The sequence below is a fragment of the Fistularia commersonii genome, chromosome 3 (assembly GCF_037954325.1).
Source record: "Fistularia commersonii isolate RoL2024-O1a breed Wild chromosome 3, RoL_Fcom_v1.0, whole genome shotgun sequence".
Lineage (NCBI taxonomy): Eukaryota > Metazoa > Chordata > Actinopteri > Syngnathiformes > Fistulariidae > Fistularia > Fistularia commersonii.
In genome coordinates, this window is record NC_141286.1 from 25,995,279 (window position 1) to 26,013,625 (window position 18,347).

Below are 18,347 nucleotides of genomic sequence, written 5' to 3' on the forward strand. Positions count from 1 at the left end.
ATGCGTCATGAAAAACCAAGATTGAAGATGTTGTGGCCCTTTGATTGACCGCCGACCTCTACCGGTTAAGCCCCGCCCCCTCCCCTCCATTTCCTCTGTGATTGGCTGGATTATAATTACAATTTATTGATTATTTCGCCGCCGTTTCCACCCGACGTCGTCTCTCCGACGGGACACACACATTGCGCATCTGTTACCTCGAGGTAACAGGAAACACCGGCACGGAGGAACCAGGAATCCAACCGCCAACTTCGCCACAAATGCGCAAATCCGGTGGTTCTTCGGGACGTTCCGGACTCGAACTCGCGTGACCTTCGCATCTCGATCCAGATCCGCCGTACGCAAACCCCCCCCCCCCCAGCCCCTCTGCGGAATCCGCCAGAGCGAAGCCGACTTAGTATTCCTGCGGCCGCTTCCCGAACAGCTCGTCCGACAACAGAGGGAGTGGATCTAAATCATCTTGCCAAATCAGCTTCTGTTCAAGTCAAGGCGTTGTGAATAATTAATCGCAAAAAATCTCCGCGCGGCGTTTCCGCCCGTTGGAGACGCTCTCCGGGATCAGCGGTGATCAGCGGTTCGGATTTCCGCTTAACCAGAATGATCCATCATCCCGAAGGTGGCCGTTCGTCTGAAGTTTCCCCCCCCGAACAGCTTATCTTCCGATCTGTCGCCGCTGTTTTCTCATTTCTTAGTTTCTTTCCCCCGGACGCTTTCCTTTGTGGCTCCGGGGCCGCGGCTGGCTTCGCTCCCCGGGTTCCCCGATCGATAAAAAACCGTCGCTCGTCACCTCCGGCTTCTCCGGGGTCGACGTGTCCACCCTCGGTCCTCCTCCTCCTCATCCTCCCGCCGTCAATATTGACTTTTCGGCGGGAAAGAAAGCCGACGTTTAACTCAGGCGGCCCCTTCGCTTCCACGCGCTTTCCATCTCTCAACAGATCTCCGATATTTATTGCTCTTGAGTTCGGATCTCCTCGGCATCGAATGCTGCGGCAGCTCCGAGGAGGAGGTTCTCCGCAGACGTCGAATAACGTCGAACTTTCTCTTCCAGGCCACGTCGACGCCGCTGTATCGCCGCCGCCCCTCCGGGTGCCCCGTTCGTCTAACGTGCCCTTGTTCCCCTCAGGTCCGGCCCTGGTGGGCGTCATCAGGAAGGACTGGGCGTCTCAGAGCAGCATCGCCCTCTCCTGGGCGGAGGAGGAGCGCCCGCCGTCCGACCTCGTGGACTACGAGGTCAAGTACTTTGAGAAGGTGGTGTGGTCATTCCCTCGCGCCGTCGCTCGGCGTCCCGGAGCCTCCCGCGACCGACGACGAGCCCTAAAAGTCATAAATCCAAAGCCTCCGTTTGGGTTTCCGCGCCCTCATGGTGGCCTTGAAGCGCTTCCTGGATTAGCGTCCACATTGGCCGTGATAGAGCCAAGACGGCTAAGCTAATATGCTAACACGTCGGAGGAGATATCCGTTTTTTGTTTGTTATGTTGTTGACCATTTCCCGTCCCGTCCTCTTCCCAGGAGCAGGAGCAGCTGAGGTACTCGTCCACGCGGACCAAGACCCCCAGCGTGGTCGTCGCCGGCCTGAGACCCTCCACCGTCTACGTCTTTCACGTGCGCGCTCACACCGCCACCGGCTACACCGCCTACACGCCCAGCTTCGAGTTCGCCACCGCCGCCGAGGGTACGAGGAAGATTTACCCGCCGGACGCCTGTTGATGGGCGCCCCCGCCTGCCCCCCCAGACGCTTCACGGTCCTTCCCTTTTGCGGATCAGCGAATCTCATTCGTGCTTCGTCGGGCGTGAGTCGCTAATTTGAGCGATTATAAGCTCGAATGTGCGCCCCAGGTTTCGGCGTGCACTCATTAGAAGTTTTTCACGCAGAGTTTCCAAACACGAACACGAAGGTGCGCCCGCGTTGCGCGGCGCAACAGTTAGCGCGTCTGCATCCCAGCGGCGTCCGCGTCGGGTTCCTCAGGGTTCTCCAGGTTCCTCCGAGAGGGTGAATCGTTTGACGTCTCCGTCTGTGGTCCAATCGCGGCTCGCAGTCCAACGTCCTGGTCTCCCGCTTCTCCTGCTTCTCCTCAGACCCCGACGTTGCCGACCAGGGCCAGGTTCTGGTGGTCGTCACCGCGTCCGTGGGAGGCTTCGCCCTGCTGGTCATACTCACCCTCTTCCTGCTCATCACCGGCCGGTGAGGCGCCGCCTGAGCCCAGCCCCCCCCCTTCCGTCCCCGCGGCGCCACGCCGGGGAACCGGACGTCTATTAATGGAACCTCTGTTGTTTCCCGCCAAACAGATACGCCTATTTTCCGACCGAACGGGCCGATTTATCGCCTAATTACGCGGCGCGTAACGCACGGCGGTTTAATCCGTTCCATTAACTTCAACAGGTTTACCCCCCCGCCCCGCCCTAATTGGCGCCGCTTAATGGTAAACAATGAAAGTATCGCCGAGCGGCGTGTGTTTTGGGACCCGGCTACAACTTTGAGCGTCAAACCGAAAGATCCTCGCCATTCGAGTTCGAAGCTGCGCCTCCGTCCCCCCGAATCACCGGATCATCTAAACCTAAAACATATAAACCCGACCTCCACCACATCTCAGCTTTTATACCAAATGCCGATTTAAACGTATCACGGGAATCGCTAGTTGGCTAACGCCGTTAGCTAAGTTTGCCTGTGGAATTCTAGCTCATTTCTGCGCTAGCTTTTCAGAAGAAGTCGACGATGTGGGTGAAACGGTGTCTCCTCGGCGCTGCAGGTGTCAGGGCTACATCAAGGCCAGGATGAAGTCGGAGGAGAAGAGGAGGATGCGTTTCCGCAGCGGACATGGTAATATGTGCTATCTTTTGGTTTATATGCGTTCCCCTGCGGGAAGCCTTACCGCGTGGCGTCTCCGTGTTCTCCCTGTGTCTGCGTGGGGTTCCTCAGGGTTCCTCAGGGTTCCTCCCAGCGTCCAGACATGTGAATAAATTGGTGGACAATGAGATGTAACGATCCCGCGCTCGGGAAATCGTTTAGCATAAGACAGCGACAAGCTAGCTTAAAACTCCAAGTAAAGAAAATCCGAAAAAAATGAACTCTGAAGTGTAAAAGTATAAAGTATAATAAAAAAAAAAATGCATCTCCATATTTACCGATATACAGGGATTAATAATGAGCTAAATGTCAACGTGGGGTAGCAGTAGCTGATTAGTGAGTTGTATTGGGTTACGTCATGAGGTCGACAGATCCGTATCTGGAGAAGCTGCTCCGAACTCGTCTTCGGACGGCCGCCCTGAACCTGCATCTCTGAAGAACCCCTTCACCTGAGACATGAATCTGTGAGGAACCGAAACTCAAAGAACGTGGGCGCCGTCGATTCCGAGATGTGGCGTCTTTTTGGTTTTTTTTTGAACGTTTAGTTCCTTAACAGAGTTTTACACATTCTTACAAAACCTCATAACAAGATAGACATTATACAATAATCTTTATAGGTCACTTATTTCCTCAATAGCATGTGAAAAATAAAATAAAACCAAAAAAAAAAAAAACACAAACACAAAGAAAACCATCTAACTCATTGAAAAAGTGATAATATCTTCAACTCTCCAAATATTTTTTAACGGGTGCCCATTTGTCAAGATATGGGTCTGTCTGAAGTCGTAAGTTTGCTGTTATGCGTTCCATGCAGTTTCCATCCTTAAGCCTCTGACGCCGCTGGTCCAGGGTAGGTGGGTGGGGTTTGAGCCAGTTTACTGGGATCATTTTATGTATGTGGCGTCTTTTTGAATGCGAAGCACGGCGGCGCGGTGACCGCGGTTTGTCTCCACGCCGACCTCCGCGTTCTTTCCTCGGCATGAATCCAGATCCGAGGTGTTTTCAAAAAAAAGCTTGATCTGTGTTTTGTTTTGTTTTTTTTCCTCCGGTTTTGCAGCTTTTAGCCTTTTTTTTTTGCAGCCGCGTGTGTTTTTCCCCGTGTTTCGGGGCGGCGCCGCCCCCGTCGGGAAATACGAGCCGGCCCCCGAAGAACCGGCCCTAAAAGGGTCTTTAATGGAACCGGGCTCAGACACCCCGGAGACGGAGTCCAAACAGGAACGCCTCGTCTCAGACAAAAAAAAAAAAAACCTCGGCTCGCAAATAATTGCCGGCACACCTAGAAAGTAGACGCGGTCCCCGGTTCGTCTGCTCGGCTTCGCCGGGGGCCGCTTCGAGTTATCGTCCGCGCCAATCATGGCGTGCGGCGGAGGACGGCGCCGAGGCCGGGACGCCCGCGAGGTCTCGGCGCCCGGCTCGGGGGCATTTCCCCGGCTCTTTCTTCACCGCGCTCTCTCTTTACACGCCGGCAATTACTGCCTCCGACGCTAAGTCGTTCTGGCACCGGCTCAACTCCGATTTTACTCAGCGCCTCAGCAGTTTAGTTTACCGCAGTGTGTTGTCTTGCAATAATTGCTCTATCTTGCCAAAACTGATTCGCTGTGAATTTCAGCGGGGAGATTTATGTTTTTTAAGGCCTCGTGCTTGCCGGACGAACGTGTTTATTAAGTGTTGATTTAGCTCGTTAGAGCAGCAAACAGGGCGAAATAGCAAAGGAGATGTAAAACATGGTTAACTGAAGCAGTTTTATTTCTTTTTTTTTTTTTTTTTTTAAATGACACGAGGCATTTCGGGATTTAGTTCAAACTGCTCCGGTCACGTCAGAATCTGAATATTTTATTGATCCACAAAGGGGGAAATTGCTGAGTAAAGCGGAGAAGAATCAAAATAGAACTCGATATAACAATAAATAAAAGAGTGAATGATAAAAATAAAATTAAAAAAAAAAATGGAAAAGATCGAAATGATAAAAATAAAACAACAAAAAATGCTAAAGATCGAAATAATAAAGATAGAATTAAGAAAAATGCTAAAGATCGAAATAATAAAAATAAAATAAAAAAAATGCTAAAGATCAAAATAATAAAAATAAAATTAAAAGAAATGCTAAAGATCAAAATAATAAAAATAAAATTAAAAGAAATGCTAAAGAACGAAATAATAAAAATAAAATTAAAAGAAATGCTCAAGATCAAAATAATAAAAATAAAATTAAAAGAAATGCTCAAGATCGAAATAATAAAAATAAAGTTTAAAAAAAATGCTAAAGATAATAAAAATAAAGTTAAAGGTATGTAACTTATATGTAACGTATGTATATGTATATTTACAAGTACATGTATATGATTACATATTATGTGTATTTACATGTATAATATTTAGGTGAGCAAATCTAGGTTATTGCACCCTGACCTTGCAAAATGTAATTAGAAAATAGACAATATATTTATTATGATGACATTAGCGTCTGATTAACAAACATTTTGTTACAAGTTTAAATGGCAGAGTGAATCCTCAAACTTTAAATATTGTGTTGTGCGAAAACCAGAAACAACAAGCATGTGTTTTGTTTTGTTTTGATTTGTTTTAAATCCCCTTTCCAGTTCCTTTCTCCGGAATAAAGACGTACGTGGACCCCGACACGTACGAGGACCCGACGCAGGCCGTGGAGGAATTCGCCAAAGAAATAGAGCCGTCGTACATTTGCATCGACAGGGTGATCGGCGCGGGTAAGAAAAGCGTCGACTCGGTTTCAGCGAAGCATAAAATCTGCTGATTAACCGGTAACGGGACGTCACGATGTCGGTCGAGGGTAATCTGAGGTTGGTTAACCCGGAGACTTTATTTCCCTGATTTGTCTCTACGACGTGTGCGCCATCTAGCGGAGAAAACACACAACTGCAGCTTACCGTCACGCTCCGTGACCTTTCGAGGGACGTCGTCGTGAATCCAATTGCTTTTCCCCCCTGCAGGGGAATTCGGGGAAGTGTGCGGAGGTCGCTTGCGCATCCCGGGCCGGATGGACATTGCCGTGGCGATCAAGACGCTCAAAGGCGGCTTCATGGAGCAACAGATGCAGGAGTTTCTGCGCGAGGCGTCGATCATGGGACAGTTTAACAACCCCAACATCATCAGACTGGAGGGAGTGGTCACGAAAAGTAAGCTAGCCGTGCGTCCGTTAGCGCGGGCCTCCCCGATCTCCGCCTGATGTTCCCGGCCTCCTCCTCAGGCAGACCGGTCATGATAGTGGTGGAGTACATGGGCAACGGAGCTCTGGATTCCTTCCTGCGGGTGAGGAAACAGGTCTTCCACGTGCAAAAGTTCACCTTCCAAGGTTCGCATACTCATCCCTTCATGTGGCGCCGCAGACACGGGACGGCCAGTTCACCGTCCTCCAGCTGGTGGGCATGATGCGGGGCATCGCGGTGGGGATGACCTACCTCTCGGACATGGGCTACGTCCACAGAGACCTGGCTGCGCGCAACATCCTGGTGGACGACAACCTGGTGTGCAAGGTGTCCGATTTCGGCATGTCCAGAGTCCTGGAGGACGACAGCGAGGCCGCGTACACCGCCACCGTGAGCCGACGCCGCCGCTCCGCCGTCGAGGCGTCCCGGAAGCTTTCGTTAGCGTTAACCTGTCGTTCCGTCAGGGAGGAAAGATACCGCTACGCTGGACGGCGCCGGAGGCCATCGCCTACGGGAAGTTCTCCTCCGCCAGTGACGTGTGGAGTTACGCCATCGTCATGTGGGAGGTCATGTCATACGGCGAGCGGCCGTACTGGGAGATGTCCAACCAAGACGTAAGAATCCGATCGCGGGAAACACCGTGTTGCGCGTCGTTCGCGCGCAACACGTTAGCTTTGTGGCGCTCGTCCCAGGTCATCTTGTCGATCGAGGAAGGCTACCGTCTGCCGGCGCCGATGGGCTGCCCGGTGACGCTGCACCAGCTGATGCTGCACTGCTGGCAGAAGGAACCCGGCCAGCGTCCGCACTTCAGCGAACTGCTCTGCTTCCTGGACAAACTCATAATCAACCCCAGCAGCCTGATCGCTCTGGTGAACGATATACAGATGTAAGAACCCGTTCGCCCTTTCGCTCGATTTAGCTCGCTAACGCAAACACTTTATCTGCTGTTTTGAGAGCGCCGTTTTCTATCATCTTGCTCTTTTGAGACGTTCAAAACCAAACATCACGGGCAAATATTTATTTAGCTCCATTTCTTCGGAGGCTATCGCCGCTCGGAGTAGAAAAAAAAAGGGGTCGAGAGGAAAATTACGATGCGTCGGCTTCCTATCGAAGACCCGCACGTTCAAGCTTTGTTTGCGATCGGACGAGAATTACGCATTTGTTTCCAGAGTGTTTACCGGGAGTGATACCCTCAGGGGCGGAAAGCCGAGGGCCTCCGGCGCCGCAATCCGCCGCATTAAACTGTTTGCTTTTAGCAGCCCGGTTCTCTCCAGGGGGAACCTGATGGCAGAAAAGGATTTAAGAAAGAACGTCCGATCGTTCGCGGCCGGTTTTCAGGCAAATGTGTCTCGACGGGGACTAATATTAACGTACCTGCAAATTGACTTTCATTGCACTTTTAATTAAACCACAAAGGTAATCAGGAAATGCAAGCCTCCATTAGCGCGCCGCGCTCCATGTTTTGGTATATCTTCAACTTTTACAAATAGCTAACGCTTAGCTTGTTCCCACGTGAATCCCCTTCCTCAGCATTTGCCTTAATGCTCTTGACAACTTCCTACATTTGCACAAATATCAAGTTCTGTGGCTGAAAGCCAGGATTTGGTCGGCGTTGTGCGGTCGGTGGGGTTTAAACAGATAAGAATAGAAGTGTTATCTTAGCGTCAAATGTCACCTGCGCCGAATCTTTGTGTAACTCTGCTCAATGGACATTTTCACCCCGCTCGAGATCCCGCTCGCAGCGTAATGGCTTCGACCTTGGCTCGTGTTCCCGTCCTCGGCCGGGTTTCTTTCAAACAGGAATTGAGAGGGTTTTTATTTTGTTCCTTCTTTTCTCGGCTCAGTCGTGCCGACAGGCAGTCATACGGCCTCCTGATAAACCGCACGGCTAAAACACATGAGTAGCGAGAATGGCTCATTTGCATTCTGAGGTTCGAAAACAGTTTCGGTGTTCTCTAACCCGTCCTGTCCTTACTGTCCCCAACCGTCGCCTCAGCTTCTCCGAATCTCCCGACGAAATACCCGACTACCCTCTCTTCATCTCCATCGGCGACTGGCTGGACTCCATCAAAATGAGCCAGTACAAGAACAACTTCATCGCGGCGGGATACACCACGCTGGATTCCGTCTCAGCCATGAGCATAGAGTGAGTGAGTACGGCGAGCGTGACGGGGCGCCGCGGTCCGAGAGCCGCGCGCCGGATTCCAGCTGCGTTGCAAAAGGAGAGAGTCTATCTGAATTCACAGGGGTGCAACTAGGGTGTAAAATTGGAAGTGAAACATGTTTTATCATTAATAGGAGTTAAAACTACAATCACGTTTTATCTAAATGACTGATACTGAGATAAGATTGCTAATCCGCACCATGCAAAATATTCATTTCGACACACACACACACACACACTCACACACTTCAGAATATTGGACCAGTCATCTGATTGTGAAAAATCACTGCTGCCCCCTAGTGACTTAATTTGGAATTGCATGTTTTGAACAACAATCGTGCCAGAAGATTTAGATTCAACTCATAAATGTTCAGAGTAACAAAATAAAGTTAAGCAGTGGAAAAAAAACAGCAAATGCAGATAAACAGTGTATGATGTTAATTTTCAGATAGATACGTGCGTTAAATGTAGCATGCTATAGACAATTTAAAAAGTGTACGGATAAGTCATGCTCGTCCAGGGGTCGGCAACCAGCGGCTTCCCGTGGCTTTTGAAAATAATTGAGTATTTAATTAAATTTATTTTATTTAAATGTAATTTTAAATTTGAAGATTATGTAACATCTAAAAAAAACGGGTTAAAATATTTTTGTCGCTCTTAAAAGGCGACGCGCCAGTAATAGGATGACAGCAAACAGAGAAAGGACGGCATTTTTGGTTTTGCAGAGGGTCTTTTCATTTAAGTTCAGCCTTTTTTTTTTTTTTCATAATTATAAAGGAGGGCTATTTTGTCTTTTTTTCAGAGTTCAAATGATTTTTTTGCATGCAGAAATGTCATTTCGCGTTCTCTGCAGTTGTTCATTGATTTAAAAAAAAAAAAAAAAGCTTCACATTGTGTTTATATACATAGCGTTAAAGCAAAAAATAACGTGATATGCCATATTAATTCATTTGAAATTTCAAAAGGGTTTGTGTGGCTCCCGGTGTTTTCTTTTCTGCGCGGAAACGGCTCCAGGAGGCTCTTTGAGTGGTAAAGATTGCCGACCCGGTCTTTACAAAAACAGCTGAAATGGACATTAAATAGTCCATAAATAAATATGTAGGTAGCTGCCGAGGCTTACAAACCCAGTGAAGTATTGTGTGGGCACAGTAGTGGGAAAAAAATTAAATCCCGTTACATCCCGGCTTAAGAGACGCAACAAAACCAGATGTAATTGATATTTAATATCTGTTTATTCTGCAAAACTAATAAGGAAAAGGGGACAGGTTGGCTGCCGCCCAAAGCAATAAAACACGACGGGAATCCGCATAAGCAGGAAAATCCACTACTTGTGTGTCTGCAGGTGTAAAGCAAACAGCGTCAGCAACCCCAACACACTATTTAGCCTCAAACCACAATATTTGGCCTCCCAAACCACACGGTGAGGACGCAGCGTTGGCCCGTGGGCGTGCTGCACGTCAATTTAAGCAACCCAAACAGTATCGGCCAAAGTAACCAACAAAGTAGGGCAGAGCATTGAACAATATTTGGGCTCACAGAAATGTTGTTCTTGTTGATGTTTCCCTTCTGGGTCACATCTGATGGCCCCTAGATGACCAAAGTGACAATATCACAACAATAGCACTTTCAACTTGCAAAATACATATTTTATTGCCTGTTTATATATTGTATAGTTATTTTATTGCCTATCTGTATATTTTATATATATTGTCTATTTTATACAGTGCTATTTTTGTATTGTCCAGGACTACAGATGGAAATTAGCTATGAGCTATAATCTGGTACAAACATCTCTGCCTCGGTGCTTAATGTATTTGTACACTGTCTTAATCAACTTCTAAACAAACAAACAAACAAACAAATTAGCCTTAGCCTGATTGGCAACGCAGAACACCTGCATGGTAATTGCAAACACACAGAAAGGAGGCGGGAGGCGCTGGCCAGAACCAGAATTGAAATTACGCCGAGAAAATGTTGCAGATTGCGAGCAGCGGTGACTTGCTGTGAAAAGGGACGATCCTTCATTCAACATCAGACGCTTGCACACTTTCATCAGCTCGCGGTTTCAAATCAAATCCACTCGTTCATAAACGCAAGGTGCTGGGGGGGCGATCGTGACGTCACCGTGTCAAATGACTCATTCGGGACAATACGGTTCTCTCCCTCCCCTTCAGTGACATCAGGCGAATCGGGGTGTGTCTCATCGGCCACCAGAGGAGAATCGTCAGCAGCATACAGTCGCTGCGCCTGCAGTTACATCACATCCAACAGAGTGGCTTCCAAGTGTGAGGGCGCCGTGCAGAGGGCTCACCGGAAGGTTCCTCCTGCGTCGCCCCTGAATAAGTGCGCACCAGACTGTTAGGTTTAGCAGGTACTACACTCTGCTCGTACCAGAGCAGTCCTCCGCTCGGCCCCCCCGCCCCACACACACACACCGTGGCCTGGTCAACACACACCCGTCATCTTTGGGATCATTGTCAGCGCAGCCTCCACAACAACCGACCTCTGTCAGTTCTGGCCAAACGGGGTCTCTTTTACTATCTCAGCAAATATTAGCATTCACTTGAATTTAGGACTGATTTCCTGTAACGTGGATTCAAGTGTTCACCGATACCTCTTCTCTTTCCGAGTGACAATCCAAGGGTTCGGACTCGCTTTGAATGGGTCTCAAGGCTGATACCTCATGAGTGACAATAATGAGGATACGTGGTATGTGTGCTACACGGTGGGCTTTTAATAAAAAAAAGATAAATAAACGACTCTTTGGCTGGTTCATGAAATAATTCACCGCAAATACAGATTGGAGAAAAATAGTAAACGTAATTCTGTTTCTGTTTTTTTTGAACTGAAGACCGCTGAATGTCAAAAAGATTTTTTAGAAATGTGTTCTTCCTTCATGATAATGCAACGTGTCTTGTACAGGAAGTCTTGTGAAAGGTGTTTCGTTTTAATCGATATGTTTGTTCCTTAATAAACAGCCCTATTTTAATACTTCGTTCTCTGCATGATTTTATGTATAAGAACGCCGGCTGCGCGTTCTCCATTGTCCGTTGCAGCGTCCTCTCCGCTGTCACTTGAGAGACAGGTTGTCCGGACGTGAAGAGCTGCCAGGTGAATTTGTCAAGTGAGTGCTTACACAAGTGAAGAAGGGGATATGCAGCTCTGCAAGTCTTATTTGCACGTTGTGTTGACGCTATGGAGGCTCGCGATCCCCCCAGTGTGATGCATGGAAAACAGGTCCTTTTTAAAGAAGAAAAAAATTCAAGTTAATATTTGCATGCATGGTGCAACGTTTACTTATTTGCAGGTTTTTTTTTTTTAAACTAAGATGCCATCACTATTAAATTCCACAACGAGTAATTTAGGTTATGATGTTATCATGTGAACTCGTTGCTATAAATCGATATTTTTGTTTCATATTGATCAATATTTGCAGAATATTTGCAGAATATTAAGACTGATTGCTAAATCCGCAGCCACCTGAAGTTCCTCGTTCGGCCGCTAGGGGGCGGGCGAGTCGAGCTCCACGGTCACCAAGCAACACCGTGTAAATAACCCCCCCGGTCTTCATCCTGCCGACCAGGACGCTACGAGAAATGAATGAAATCCGCTGCTAGATGAAGTAGTCGGGCTTCGTGTCGAGTGTGTTATAGTGTCCGGGCAGCGACAGTAAATCCCAGGTGAGTTCCAGATCTAAACAGGGACGATTTCGTGGAGCTAAATTACATGCTAGCGTTAGCCGGTGCTACCGCTTTAGCTAGGCTACTAGCCAGCTAGCCGAGCAGCTGAACGGGGATTTGGCAACTTTGTGAATTGAGATTGACGACTATCTCGCTCAAGAGATAGTCTCCCTGCCGGTTAAAATACTGAAAACCGCTATCCGAACGTAATTTCACGGAAGCTAACAATAGCGGTGGCCGGAAGAGATTATCCTAAAGGAAGCGAGTGTTAATTACATCGCCCGTATCTTGCTAGCTGCTGCTGCTAGCATCAAGCAGGAGAAAGCTAGCAAATCTGAGGATAATCGCTGTGAGATAAATCTGCTGTAAAGGCGCGACAGGCATTTTCTAAAACCCTTGTATCAAAGACAAATTTGTTAAATAAAAGTCCAACAAGCGTTAAAGTCAATGACTTTCTTACCGTTACATATAGGCGTGAACAGTAATCAAATTAAAACGCGAGCGTATCATTACTTCATCCGCAACCTCGGACATTATCTCCCCACTCTAAAATGATTGAAAATAAAAACAGCATATAACGTATTTGCAAGAATTTCTAATTGTATGTCACATGTGGATTTACCGTAAAAGTGTTTCTGTACTCACCGGTAGACTTTGAACAGCTTCTGAAGAGGGCGGTTCTGCTGTCCATGGTAAATCCCCAACAGGTGGCCTGCATTAATAATAATTAGACTAATAATAATAGTAATAATCAAGGAAACTCATTTCCAATTTGGATCATGCGCTTTTTTTCTGTGACAAATGCTCAAGCCTTTTTTACACAACCAAATAAAGTAATCATGCTTTCCTGTTCCTTTGCACCAGACCCGGCAGGCTGCTGATGGTCGAAGCCAATGGGGCTTTTTGACAAGTTGGTGGGCTGGTTGGGCCTGAAGAAGGAGGTGAGCGTTCTGTGCCTCGGCCTGGACAACAGCGGCAAAACCACCATCATCAACCAACTCAAGCCCTCCAACGTAAGTCCACCCGCTATTTTGTGACTGGGTGTTTGTATCGCGAGGAAAGGGGTCGATCTTCTCTTGTCAGAGCGGCGTCTCTGATTACCTTCGTCATTAAAATATTCAGCGACGTCCACGCAGACTCATGTTGTCTTCTCCACATCGCTGCACATCATCTAGCTGAAGATAATTGTTCTCACAGCTGTTGTTGGAATGGGAGTTTCCTTTGCAAAAAGATAAATGAGGATATTTTAACGATAGATGGGTGCTGTAAACATCCGACCGACAACATCAGATAGATCCCTACCTACCTATCCCCGGAGCAGCTCTACTTTAATACTCCAACGGTATTAAAGTAGAGATAACATAACCTGAAACAAATGGGATAGTATCAAGATAGGAATAATACATATATACTCAGAATGAGATGTATATAAAATACATATACAGAATAAAATAGGTCGCTTACTTGCAGATTATATAAACAGAATAAGATGAATAGGCCACTTAGAACATAGCCTTTTTTCTGTGCATATTGGTTTTTTTTTTCTTTAATGAACATCATGTCATGTTTCCTAATGCAGGAAACCAATTGAGGGCTTTAACAGGAACACGCTGCTTTTGTCTCAACAGGCCCAGGCACAAGATATTGTACCAACCATCGGCTTCAGCATAGAAAAGTTCAAGACGTCCAGGTATCTTCTTCATTATTACAGCAGCACTTTGAATGATAAACAAACAATCCGCAGCATTTGTAATTTCATCATGATTTTGACGGTATTGAAACCTGTGATGAGTGAGCTGATGCTTGTGTTGATGTCATCCGTACATCTGCCGTGACACGTTGACTTCATAATATGGGACAGGGAGCTAGCTAGAGTGTAGTGATATTTTTAGGCACCTGGAGCCACTTTTGAGTTGTATGCACAGAAATCGCAAAAAAAACGTGCCTTGTGACCTCGTATATTGACGGTTAAAGATGGTTTCACATTAAATTGTGTTTAAAATAGCCACCTCTGTGGTGGCTCGGGAAGCTGCGAAGCACTTCAACAACAGAAAAAAGCTTTTGTTTTCTTCTCTTTTCTTTACGGAGCCTTTCCTTCACGGTCTTCGACATGTCAGGCCAAGGCAGATACAGAAACCTCTGGGAACATTACTATAAGTAAGTACGCCGCCGTCGTGTTAGCTTCTCGTATCACAGTGCTCATAGTAATTCCGGGGAATTGTTTTCCTTCCTCAGGGAGGGCCAGGCTATTATCTTCGTCATCGATAGTGCGGATAAGCTGAGGATGGTCGTGGCCAAAGAGGAACTGGACACGTTATTAAATCATGCCGGTAAGTTCTGATGCAGGTAGCCATTTGAAGAGTAGAGTTAAAAATACGTACAATATTACCTTGATTTAGGAGTTGAATTAGTTAGCCGACCGAGCTCGTGACTCAATTTGCTCGTATATCAAATTAAATTTCCCCCTTTAAACGCTATTAATCCGTTCCAGCTCCCCGGTTTGGTGACACAACTGATACGCATCGGTTGTCCAGCCCCGTGTTTGTGAAGTTAGCCAGAGATAACAAGCTCACTGGGACGTGGCTGGTATTTCAGAATTATTTGACGGCGCTAACAAGGTGTCAGCAATGCGACGGTAGCATAACATCTCTGTCTCGGGCTCAGCGCGATCTTCTCGCCTCCTCCCGCCTGTTGACAGTGTAGAGAACAAGAAAGTGAATAAAGATAGTTGTTCATCTTTTACCGGTCTCACATTTTGCATTGTTTTACCGGAAGGTTTGTGACCGCTGTTAATTTGTGACACAATGACTGTCCGACCGCAGACATCAAGCACAGGAGAATCCCCATCCTGTTCTTCGCCAACAAGATGGACGTCCGGGACGCTCTGTCGTCGGTTAAAGTCTCACAGCTGCTCTGCCTGGAGAACGTCAAGGACAAACCCTGGCATATCTGGTAGGAACGTCAATTTGCACTTACTTGTATCTCACACTGGAGAACCTCCTCTGTTGGAGCCACCAGAACGCAATCTGAAGCCTTTCTTTGGCCAAGGGGATTGGATGTCTTAGCTCAGAATGTTTATATGGACTTTAGATAGATTTGTTTGTAACACAAAGAGTGTGTGTGACAAGGCTATGAATGTGAGCTCTCGATGTGTTCCAGTTCTACGGACGCCCTGAAAGGAGAGGGTCTACAGGAGGGGGTGGACTGGTTACAGGGTAAGAATGAGATAGAAAAGAAAACAACACACACACACACACACACATCTGCGACCCAATTAGGGATGAGTGCCAGATCAAAGAAAGTCAACTAAATGGAGTTTTGCAAAAATCTCCAAAAAGAAAAGATGATTTATTTTACATACCACGCAAAAACGCTTACCGGAGATGTGTGTTAACAAACATGTTACTGTGGCGCCATTTTTATTGTAACGATCATTCTCTCTAAAAAATGGCGTCGCAGTAACATGTTTGTAAACACACATCTCCGGTAAGCATCCGAGGAAGAGCCTATGAAACGTCATGCATTTGAGAATAAGTTGGTTTTTTTTTTAAACTCAACTACGGGGTAAAACTGAACATTGTCAAAAAATCCAATTATTGTTTTTACCTTGTGAGGCTACTTCACCCTAATCTAAAAATGGCTTTTCACACAATAAAGTATCAACGGCACTTTTTGACCACGGAAGAGCAAACCCCGTAGAGTCAGTGTACTCTATTACTTTTCCAGAATTGCGCTCCAGGGTGAGATCAGCGGGTCGTAACCTCGACCGTCCTCAGGTTCGAGGCTCACGTTTACGTCCGTAGAATAAACCTCACCGCAGTGAAACCCTGCCGTCTCCCTGCGTATTTGGAGGAACTCGCTGCTTTTTTTCTCCTCCTCCTCATCTTTACAGCCCTATCAATTTAAACCGACATTCTCGGTGCTTCCTCGAGCGCGTTTTTTCCAAAAAAAAAAAAAATCACGCCCAAGCCTGAGTCCTTTCAGAAACCTGACTCCTTTCAGCTTTTTTTCTTTTCTTTTTCAATTACTTTTGTCTGGGGGCTTTTTTCACCCCCGTTAGCTTGTGTACAAACTCATCTCCTCTCAGACGCCATCATGTGAAGGCTCACCAGAAGCTTGTTGCCGTAGCTCAGGAATGGAGCGCAGATATCCCAGTGAGGTTGTTTAGAACTTGCAACGCGGTGAAACTACATCGCCTGTCCTTCGCGAGGGAAGAGCGCATTCTAAATTACAACGGTCATTTCCTGTTGCTTTTGTTTGTTCCTCCTCTCACGCTGATTTATTTTTTTTTTTTCCAATTTCCAGATCAAATCAAATCAATGCGAACATGAGAGCGTGAGGAGCGTCACACCCAGGAGACCCAGGAGACGTAACCCACCCCAGGAATCACACCGTCTGAAATGTTTTACTGAAATCCGAAAAATAGACGACTCCAGGGGGGGGGGGATGGATCCACCCGCTGAACCGAGTTTGTGAGAAAGCGGCGCACCTTTAAAACCCAGAGGCAAATTATTTATCGGTCACGTGAGGGTGGACGGCGCAGCCCTCCGAGATGGATCCAGTAGAAGGTTCTGCAGAGGATGCAGGCTCCGACACCAATCTGGCCACAATCCGGAAACAGCTTCCGAAAAGAAAAAAATAAATACAAAGTGCTCATTTTTCTCCTTTGGTGTCCTCGGCGCCGCGCACGTCACTGTTTTTGGCTTCGGCGTGACCTTGTCTTTGTCTCCATTAATGAGATTCCAGCACGTTTCCATCAATCTTAGTGGAAAGTTCTGGCAAGTGCTGCAGCCACGCTCTGCCGTCCGTGTGTGTGACAATAGTACATCTTTTCGAGTAGCTTTAAATGTTTATTTCTCCGACAGAGGAGATTCATGTTTTCAGGAGTTCTGTAGGTTTTTGCTGTTGTTACCGTCATCTTCTACTTAGGGGTTTATCTCAGTTTCAAGTATTTTAATTAGCTTTTTGTCAAAAGAAAATTTAAAAAAAGCAGCTTGTAGGTTGTTTCTTTCTTGCCGACTGTCAAATCTCGACTGAGGCGGGATGGTCAGAGAGATCCGAAGACAGATTTCCTAACAGTCACTGAATGTATTTAAAGAAAACATATATGGATATTTTATATACCTGGTTGATAAATGACACATCTGTAAATCTTTATTTTTTTTTTTTTTACAGTGTCACCATCACTCAAAGGATTTGATGTAAAAATAAAAATGAATTCAAGGATCCAAGTCGAGGGAAAGATTGGGATTCGGAACTGGCTCGCCGTTAAAATGACCTTTGCTGTGATTTGTGCTTTTAGGTATTTATTTTTATACGTGCAGTTTGAACTCGTGCAGATGTTAAATTTAAAACCGTGTCACCGGCCGACCGTTCACCTCACCGTCCACCAGGGGGCGCTACACCACCACTCCGACCACAAGATGGTTGCCCCGTGGTTGCTTGGAGGACGCCGTGCACATTTTCTAATGTTTATTAGCCACTAGCTTAACGTGCAGCGGCCTTCTAATGCACACGTACACTTTAGCGTCAGATAATAGAAGTGGTGAGCTGGATGTTGTTTCTTACCGTGTACTTTCAGAGAATAAATGCTGTTGAAAAGCATCTTGGTTGTGTTTCCTGTGGAACCCGTCGCTCTGCGCGTCAGGTCGTGTCCTCTGTCCGTCTCTTCCCTCCCTCCGTCCTTCGCTCTTCATCATCTCGAGCCGTGCCAGCAGCAGCTGCTCTGCAGGCCCGGGCCCATCGCCCGACTCGGCCGAACCCGACGGTTCACGCCGCTTTCTGACATTTCTTTTTTCCGATATCTGCTGCAGACGCCGCCCGGCTCCTGTGTTTTAGCACAAATGTGTGTGTATTAGCCATGATTTAACCAGCAAAAAGAAAAAAAGTTCTAACCTACCTGCTGTCAAAACAACTTTTTCTCAGCTTCCAGGCCTTTCACCTCTTCTGCTGCGTAAATAACATTAACTACATTATTTCAGGTTTACAGGTGTTTTTTTAATCATATGTATCCTCCCCTTGAAAAAGCATGAACTTATAGACCCTAGTTATAATTGTTCCTTCTCTGCTGTTTTTTTCATGCAGAGGAAGAACTCCAACGAGCTTCAATCCCCCACAAATGTTCAGTTGCAGGATATTTTTCCCAAAACACGCAGTGAACCCTGCTGGCGGAGGCCGGGTGTAATTCCCAGCTCCGCCAGCAGAGGGCGCTGTTCACCAACACCTGCGTTTGATCGGGCCAATTAACAGCCCGGGCCTGAGGAGTGGAGTGTGTGTGTGTGTGTGTGTGTGTGTGTGTGTGTGTGTGTGTGTGTGTGTGTGTGTGTGTGTGTGTGTGCAGGTTATCCTAATTGGGAGCCTGTCAGTTTTTTTTTTTTTTCTTTTATTGGACCCCCCCCTCCTCCCTTTTACATCCGGGTCTTCTCTAATTGCCCGGAGGTGAGGAGATCGTCTTTATCTCGGCTGTTTTTTTT

The 18,347-nt window shown here is 46.9% G+C and overlaps 2 protein-coding genes and 1 long non-coding RNA gene across 3 annotated transcripts in view; 2 read left to right on the forward strand and 1 right to left on the reverse strand.

The window, feature by feature from the left end:
• LOC147235978 (ephrin type-A receptor 6-like) overlaps positions 1–11,183 on the forward strand; it is a 54,109-nt gene extending 42,926 nt beyond the window's left edge. The window contains exons 9-20 of the mRNA XM_086144373.1: positions 1,124–1,248; positions 1,510–1,672; positions 2,077–2,182; positions 2,748–2,818; positions 5,446–5,571; positions 5,815–6,000; positions 6,072–6,133; positions 6,211–6,420; positions 6,495–6,644; positions 6,723–6,916; positions 8,027–8,176; positions 10,369–11,183. Of these exons, the coding sequence (XP_086000499.1) occupies positions 1,124–1,248; positions 1,510–1,672; positions 2,077–2,182; positions 2,748–2,818; positions 5,446–5,571; positions 5,815–6,000; positions 6,072–6,133; positions 6,211–6,420; positions 6,495–6,644; positions 6,723–6,916; positions 8,027–8,176; positions 10,369–10,483 (1,658 nt within the window). The 3' untranslated portion in view covers positions 10,484–11,183. The remainder of the gene's footprint in view (positions 1–1,123; positions 1,249–1,509; positions 1,673–2,076; positions 2,183–2,747; positions 2,819–5,445; positions 5,572–5,814; positions 6,001–6,071; positions 6,134–6,210; positions 6,421–6,494; positions 6,645–6,722; positions 6,917–8,026; positions 8,177–10,368) is intronic.
• Positions 11,184–11,347: 164 nt separating this feature from the next.
• Positions 11,348–12,558, reverse strand: LOC147235979 (uncharacterized). The gene is made up of 3 exons (XR_015105966.1): positions 12,520–12,558; positions 12,335–12,420; positions 11,348–11,434 (listed from the first exon to the last, which is right to left on the reverse strand). It is a non-coding gene; the product is annotated as an uncharacterized LOC147235979 (long non-coding RNA).
• Positions 11,723–17,478, forward strand: arl6 (ARF like GTPase 6). Its single transcript, XM_086144374.1, has 8 exons — positions 11,723–11,874; positions 12,739–12,887; positions 13,503–13,564; positions 13,963–14,031; positions 14,110–14,204; positions 14,697–14,826; positions 15,034–15,089; positions 16,180–17,478. Exons 2-8 carry the CDS (start codon positions 12,768–12,770, stop codon positions 16,203–16,205), a joined length of 558 nt encoding a protein of 185 aa, XP_086000500.1. The 5' UTR covers positions 11,723–11,874; positions 12,739–12,767; the 3' UTR covers positions 16,206–17,478.
• Positions 17,479–18,347: the final 869 nt, after the last annotated feature.

Excerpts from the sequence above, each read along its gene's own strand:
- arl6 (XM_086144374.1), top strand. The coding sequence starts at position 12,768 with ATGGGGCTTTTTGACAAGTTGGTGGGCTGGTTGGGCCTGAAGAAGGAG. Across the intron at positions 14,205-14,696 it reads CACGTTATTAAATCATGCCG|ACATCAAGCACAGGAGAATC; the intron begins GTAAGTTCTGAT and ends GTCCGACCGCAG. Across the intron at positions 14,827-15,033 it reads GACAAACCCTGGCATATCTG|TTCTACGGACGCCCTGAAAG; the intron begins GTAGGAACGTCA and ends GATGTGTTCCAG.